General features: G+C 39.3%; 1 protein-coding gene across 4 annotated transcripts; it reads right to left on the minus strand.

The window, feature by feature from the left end:
• Nucleotides 1-1,185: 1,185 nt before the first annotated feature.
• Nucleotides 1,186-6,114, minus strand: C4H21orf62 (chromosome 4 C21orf62 homolog). Of its 4 annotated transcripts, XM_033146942.1 has the most exons (3): nucleotides 5,877-6,114; nucleotides 3,231-3,346; nucleotides 1,186-3,098 (listed from the first exon to the last, which is right to left on the minus strand). In XM_033146942.1, exon 3 carries the CDS (start codon nucleotides 3,032-3,034, stop codon nucleotides 2,369-2,371), a length of 666 nt encoding a protein of 221 aa, XP_033002833.1. In that variant the 5' UTR covers nucleotides 3,035-3,098; nucleotides 3,231-3,346; nucleotides 5,877-6,114; the 3' UTR covers nucleotides 1,186-2,368. The 4 variants fall into 4 exon arrangements, with proteins under 4 accessions (XP_033002833.1, XP_033002832.1, XP_033002831.1 ...); XM_033146941.1 differs by lacking the exon at nucleotides 3,231-3,346; XM_033146940.1 differs by having other exon boundaries at nucleotides 1,186-3,346.
• Between the last annotated feature and the right edge of the window lie 1,905 nt (nucleotides 6,115-8,019).

Genomic DNA, 8,019 nt, shown 5'->3' on the forward strand with positions numbered 1-8,019 from the left:
CTACATTGTTTATTATCTGGTCAACAAGACATAGTAATATGCTCAGAATTTTGCTCTTTTGATTTATTCTCTCTGAGGATCACTTTGTGCTATACAGTAACAAAACATGTTTTAATCTGTTCATACTTACAGTTGAAAACCCCAGCTACAGGTGCATTTACCTGTATGAGGGACGCAACACTGAGTATACAGTTGATGTCCACAATCACTGCATTTTAATATGTGCATATAAAACATTTAAACGTATATATTAAATATGTAATATATATAAAGAGGCTTTAAAGCATAAGAATCCAGCACTGCATAAACACTAATAGGAAGTAGAGCAGCCAATTATTTGGAGAGCTTTGTGCTAACCACTTGTGTAGTGCTGAGAAGTACACTGAGGGGTAATGTAATTACCTGGAATGAAGCCATTAATTTGTTTATTTTAATTTACTCATACTTAGATTTTGTACTAATAAAATTGCAGAATAAAACTTAATTCCTGGAGATCAAGTCATGAAGTACCTAAATCATTGTCCAGGGCAGTTCTTAACCTTGCAGATGCGTATGATTCCTACTCTTTCATGGCTCCATTGCCTACTGCTTCAGTAATACTTGAATGAGGGAAGGTGCCAATAACATGGTCATTTCCCAGGCCAATGTCTAAACACTACTATAACTACCAATTGGTTCTTCCCTCCCCTGAACAGTTGCTATTCCAACTGGTCGCCCTAAGAACACTTGCATAACTTCATGATGGAAGGGCCAATTGCATGGTTATTTCCCATGCCAGTGGCACCAGCTGCCAGTGAGATCATGGCTGGCATAAGAAGTATTTCTTTTGCCTGATCTTCCATGTTTAAGCATTCAAGCAGCTGTTATTTGGCTGCTTCCTTCTCTCCCTGAACGTTTGCCATTCCAGCTGGTCACTCTTAAGAACAAGTATGTTAAGTTTAAAAATTAGAACCTGAGTTTGCATGCTTTCAGCTTCCTTCCTGATCCCTTCCCCTTTTGTGTTAGACCATTCTTGGTTGCAGGATTACAGTCTTGCTTTTTAACATTTGAACAGTGCACAGTACATTTTAGGCACTCTTATAAATGTTTATTAATAATAGAGCATCATGGGATGGATGCTTGGCAGGGGGTTGGACTGGATGGCCCTTGTGGTCTCTTCCAACTCTATGATTCTATGATTCACAGAGGAACATGAACCGTAAAGAGCTGATACTTATCCATATTTAAGGCTGTCAGTACTTAACACTTCAAATCTTGGAAGTGGTTTCTTGGCACTGCTTCATGGGTTCTGGACTGTTAAAATATTTTCCTCAATCTGAATTAGTGTTCCACTTAAGACCTGAGTCCTATACATGGTTAGATCTCTAGCTCATATTTGATGGGTCTGTAGCATTTAAGTAGACAGCTAATTTGTCCCATCAATTTTTTTTCCATCCAGGAAGCTGGTTTATTATTATTTTTTATCATCATAGTGAAATTTAATTATGCATTTCAGGACATATGAATAATCCAGCTACTGCATGAGTTATGCTTTGAAGCCTCCTGTTTTCAGGATTTGTACCAGTTATTTCTTTCAACTGAAAGAAGATTAGTCAAGCAAACTCATCACAACTTCCTGAATTATTCCAACTACCCTTATAACTCTTGGCATTTTTTTTCTCTGTCACTGGACATCTACATGTTGGTTAGGTGCTTATTTTAATATAGTTGCTTTTAATTATATGTGATGGCATTATTTTCCAATTTAAAATGTTGGTAAAATCAATCCATATTTGCCAAGCAATATCCTAGGATACCTGATCCTATGGGCCCAGTTCAGAGTAATGCTTGGGCACTTTAAGCACAGCATACTTTAAGGGCATACTTCATGATGAATAATGATTGGGAGTTAGTGTTGAATCTATTGAGCTCTGCAAACAATTTTGTTGTTTGAGATAGGACCAAAGAGTCAAGTAGCCAGCCTATGTTTTGAACATAGCAGGTTGTAGACAGCTAACAGAGGAGCTTTGAATGAAAATGAACTCCCCCATTGTTTACTCAAATAGAAAATATGGAGCCAGTGCTAATTCGGTTTCATTCTACATTTTTATTTGTGTATATGGTTTGAAGCAAAAGTGGGGAACCGAGAGCCAATTTGTAGCCCTTAAAGCTCTTCTCAGGCTATGCCCTTCACTGGCCCTACTTTATACCCTGATTGTTTTTGCATGGCTGGCATGGCCCCTCCCATCATTGGCATGGTTGCCCCAAAGTGAGTGCATCCCTTGGGGATTCCATCTTCTAAAGGAATGCCAGGAGCTCATGTTTCTACAAGATTGTATTTCTGGCAACAGCCTATGGCTGCTCTATAGAAATGGCCAAGCATACTGTGTCAGTATATAAATGTTATAATACAGCTTTTGTTATTTGTGGTGAAGAACGTGTCCAAATATGGCAGATGTGGAAAGTGGTCTGTAATGTTGGAGATGTTTTCCACGCTGTATGATTTTAGTGGAGAGTAGCCATTGAAGAGAGAGGTGTCTAAAACAGCAATGTATGTGATCATGTTTCTGTCTCTGCATGGCATCTTTAATTTGCCTTGTGCTTCATTGTCGTGGCTGCTGTAGATAGTTAAGCTTTGTTCTTGTATCTGGCCATTGATCTCACTTTTTATCTGTAGTCTTCGCAGTCCCCAAATGGTCAAATACTTTGCTGACAGAGGAATTGTGCCACATAGTGAGAGCTTCAGGTCATACACAGCTGTAAAGTTCAACAGCATTCTCAACATGGATGTTTCTGTGAACCAAATTGTCAGATTATTGTAGTAGCTTTTGTCTATTGTATAGGGCAAAACAGTCTTGCAATTGCAGATCAGATTTGCCAGATTGTAATCGCAGTCATTGTCACTAATATCACCAGGACATGTGCAGTTACGAATTGTGCTTTCTTTGGTGAAAATAAGAGTATTATTCTTTTGGCCTTGTACAAAACTATCCAGACAGAAGCCTAAGAAGCCAACCAAAAAGAGATGGTGTCCATGGGCTAATACTGCCATCATTATTACAGTGTTCTTAGCCACAAGAACCTCACTTCATTAAATCAGTAGATCTGAAGACTGCAACCTACAGAGAATAAAAGTAAGATGATTATTACCATACAGTACACACCCACAATTTTCCTACCTTGTCTATTTATGGCTGGTTTCCATCAGTCTAAGCAGGCCCAAATTACTGAGAGTTGAGGGCAGTAATTACTTTTGGAGACCATGAAACCCTCTTTGCAGAACAAGTAGAGATTCATCCCAGGCTGTAATTCCTGCTTCTGTAGGAATTTGGGTTGTCTTGGTATGTTGCTGTATCTAGCTGTAAAACTGAGAATACCGGTAATGATGATATAATTCATGGGTCATTGCAAAGACAGATGATTTATGAAGTACACTGCACATTGAAACTTTGATAAGAAATAATGATATTTTAATGCTGAAATTTACCGGTCCTTACTTCATAGACTTCAGTTTTAATTCTTTTGCAGTCCTTAATGCAATATCCATAGATGAGGTTTGCCTTGAATCAGTTTTTCAATAACTTCCATAGAATACAGACTGGAACTTTCTTCTTGGTCTTCTAAGCACTTCCTTTATTCGAGAATAGCTGTGCACAGGCATCAATCAGGACAACATGCAGCTGATTCAGATTTGCAACAAGTTAAGTAAGTTTTATTGGCTTCATCATACAGCATAATAAAACTAAAATACGAGAAAAAAATTAAATCCAATAATTCAGAGGATCTGCACTATATTATAATCCAGAGCCAGATAACAGACACTAGCACAGCATGCTCAGTGTTATAGTTGAACTGATGTTCTCTGCGTAGGAATCGGAATGATGGCAATGTGACATTTTCCTGCTCACTCTATTTCTGCTTAGAGGTGTAAACTGTTTGGCAAGCCTTCATTGCAGAAAAAAGTACAGTCCTTGGGCAGTTGCCCAGGTGTGGTCTCCCATAGAGCAGTGTGTAATATAGTAGCAAGTTTTTAATACTGTATTTTCAATTTGTAATCCTCCTGGGACCTCATGGTAAAGGCAAGGTAAGAGATCTAACAAGTAAACCTCTTTAGGCTGGAGAATGTTGAAGCTGCTTTACTCTATTTTCCATGAGCTTTTGTGCTAGAAGTCAGTTACTTCCAGGGTTGAATTACAATTGTGTTGATCCATATTCTGAGGTCCAGGCATCTTATGCTGTGCTTTCACTTCTTCTAGAACATGCTCAGCTTTCAGAGAAGCTGTGCATCCATTCACACAACTTTTCAAAGGGCAGGCAGTCTTCCAGACATGGGGATGTATGAAATAGGGTAGCCCAAAACATGTATCAGGGTGCGGGGACATAGGAATTTTACTTCCTTATTCAGTCTATTCATGCAGTACTGTGTATAGGGAACTAGTAGCCAACATCAGCTTTATTTCAAGGTAGTACCCCAGCATACATTTCAAATCTTCTGCAGCACAGAATATTCTGTTCCTCGTGATGATTAGGGTATGATATTCAGAAGACATCATAGCCATTTATCCTGTGTTGCCTTGTAATTATGAAATAGTCTTTCAAGGACAGAATAGGATCAGGGGAGTTTAAAGTAGTGCTCAGAGAAGAGTAAACACCTTGTTCATATGGTGTAACTTCCAGAAAAGTACACCACATTCTTTGGTGGGAGTTAGCTGCTATAGTAAATCCATTTGAGGCACTTCCATTTTTAGCAGGGTGAGTGAGAAATAAAAGATGTCCTAACGCTGTCTCCACTCCCCCATCTGAATAAGTAAGAATGGTGTTTTCTACCTTTTAAACCCCAATATTTAGTTCAGACTCTTTGTGTATATCTCTTCAACAACATACCAGAGATGCCAATAAAATGCAGTTAATACTAAACAAAGGTCAAATTCATCTCACCTGCAACACTTTTGAGGTTAATTGAGTTACCTCAGTAATAAATCTGGTCACAAATGTCTATGAGCCCAATCATGCATTAACAAGCAGATCCAATTACAACATTTTTCTGTCAGCGTTTTCTCATTTTTTAGCTTGGTTTCTAGGCTCGGGTAAGTCAACTAAATCAAAACATCTACAGTACCACTATTGTGCTATATATAGACTAATATTTCACTCGCACTTTGTTTAGCTCTGAACTTGTTTATCTATTTGCCAAGTAACATGCTGCAACACAACAGTCCTAGAAAATGTTTTAACAATTGCAGCATGAACTGTACTGCAGTAATTTTTAATGAAGGAGCAGATAGGCATCACTTGTAGGGAATATTGGAGCGGGGGGGGGGTATATTTCCATAACAAAGTTTGTGGGGCTTTAGCTCTCACTTCACTTAATTGTTCCATTTACCAATCAGCAAAAAGGCAATATATTTTGGAACCTGCTGAAGCAGAAAATTCGAATGACACTCCCTCTACAGTGAAAATAAAATGGATTAACTTATTGACCATTCATGGCTTTTACAATGATGCCCCAAATCTGCCACCTAAGGCAGCAGCCTCATTCTGCCTAATGCTATGGCTGGCCCAACTGGGTAGGCGAAAGGAGTAGCTAAGGAGGCATGCAACTTGTCCCTAGATTTTCTTAAAAAGAGTGGCAGCGGAAGCTTCTATGGCTGCCACTTGTTTCCGAGTTTGTGTGTATCCTGTCTGGTTGGAGTAAAGGTAATGCTCCATTGTGTGAGGGATAGTATTAAGAAAAAGGGGAGCGAATGTGGCTGCTGTTTCTGGTTTATTCTATCCAGGGTTGGTATATTTGCGATACCACCTGAAGCAGCCCATGTATTTGAGTATCATAATCCGCTGTTATGAATAATAACATCTGTAAAAATACTATATCAACTTTATTACATCTATTTACTCACCTTAGCTTTGCTTTGTTCATATCATGCCTCCAAAACCAGCACCGCTTCACATTTGACTTGACTCACTATGCTTGAGCAGAGTTCTTCCATACAAGCAGTACTCTTATATCTTGAAGTTGCAAGAAGAGTTACTTTTGGAAATGTTCTCTCACCTTTTCTGGCTCTTTCTGCAACACAGACTAGTGTCAGTGAGTCCTGAAGTTTCTCTGTGCTTCAGCAAGTACCACCCTGAGCCACATACCGGTACTCTTCCTCTGATAATTTTTACCACCCACACTGCACTGATATTTGATCCAAGGGTTACCTACATGGTTGTGCATGTTTCAAGACTCCTACTCAAACTACTTTACTGCTTGCATCATTCGGCATTTTGAAAAATAGTTTCCCTGTAGCGGTTGGCAAGCTGCTCTTTATGAGAGTGGAAAATCTGTTTGACTACAATGACAAAGTCTGCTACGATCAATCACCAGCTCCTGTTCTTTAATGCATCTTTTGAACGGCTATTAGAATGGGGAATAGAGAATACTTGCTGGAACTCAGACATATAAAAACCAGCTACTTGCCATTGAAGAAGAAGAGTTTTTAACAGAAATTGCTCATTATCTGTAACCTACGGTATGTACCTCTGAAGAAGTGCAGGAAGTGACTGTCTTTCTTATACATCCACAACACCAGAAAAAACAGCAATAGCATCTTTTTTGGATAAATATTGAAAGGATCTGGAACACTATCAAAAAATTATCATATCAGCACTCATAACCAAGTTTCAGATAAGTCAGGGTTTTTTTTGACTGGTAATAACAAGGCTTGTTATTCTGACATTCATTCACGGATATACATTTGAGGCTTTCATTGGCCTGTATCTTCATTTGCAGTTATACTGATCTCTTTTACCTCCATTTATTGCTTCAGGTGTTTAGATCCTATTTGAAAACCAGGGGGTATAAAACTGTCACTATTTACATGTTTAGATACTGTAATATTTTTCCTTCAACAACCCCCTGGACTGGTTGGATACAGAGGAATGGTGGGAGGAACCAGCTGGGGAACCATCAAGGGAAGAAAACTCAGAGATGGAAGGGGGGGAAACAACGATGAGTGATCAGAGAAAAAAGAGGGAGGAGTCTGGGAGGAGGAGTTATCGGAAGTTGAAGAGGTAACAGGTCTTCGTGAGCTGGGAGAGTCTTTGGCAGAGAAGTCCAGAATCAGAGACAGAAGCTGAAGCAAGGGAGAAGGCCAAGAGGCAGAGATGAGTCAAGCTGGTGAAGAGTCATGGGTATGTTCCCTTTCTGCTGTGATTACCTTCCCTCCACCCGCCTCCCAGAATCAGATGATCCCCGTATGGGACAGCTGCACATTCCTGCATTGCAGGTGATTGGACTAGATCCTCTGAGTCCCTTCCAACTCTACAACTATACGATTCTATGCTTCTCTATACATGCCTGACCTGGCCTTAAGAAAATTCCAGTTTCATAATATATTGGGGCAAATTTGTGTTGTGTAAACAACACAGTTATATAAAGCCAGATTTAAGGTAATAGCCAACGTTTGTCATACTCAGAGTAGACCCATTAAAAATATTAGCTATGGTACTTGTCCATTTATTTCAATTGACAATCCAACAGCTAGTTCTATGTAAACACTGTGTATGACTAGCACTGAATGTTGCCCATATTATTTTATAAACAGAAATGAGCAACGATAATAAGTTTACAAATAGTAAGTAGAGGGGAGGGGAAGGAAACAAACTAAAAAAGGGTCAAAATACCAAAACCTTGTAGTTGAAATAAAAAGTAATCTGTTTTCAAAGAGCAGTTTAGTTTAGTAGAAGTCTTAAAACAGTACTTTCCCAAGTTTAATATGCTGTACATTATTTAGGCCTTGTGGTTGGTTCTGTGGTGAAGCATGAAACTGCCTAGATAAGATGGAATTAAATTGGGAGTTTGTTATAAATAACATTCCAGTAGGACTAGATCGGGGGTCAGCAACCTGCGGCTCCGGAGCCGCATGCGGCTCTCTGACAGGTCTCCCGCGGCTCCGGCATGCCCCCTTTCAATGCCCTTTCAATAATAATTAAATGGTTATCAGCAAAAAAAAGGGCCAAAAAAACCATGAATAATCCGCATCAACGTTGAACAGCTGG

Source organism: Lacerta agilis, chromosome 4 (assembly GCF_009819535.1).
Source record: "Lacerta agilis isolate rLacAgi1 chromosome 4, rLacAgi1.pri, whole genome shotgun sequence".
NCBI classification, from domain to species: domain Eukaryota; kingdom Metazoa; phylum Chordata; class Lepidosauria; order Squamata; family Lacertidae; genus Lacerta; species Lacerta agilis.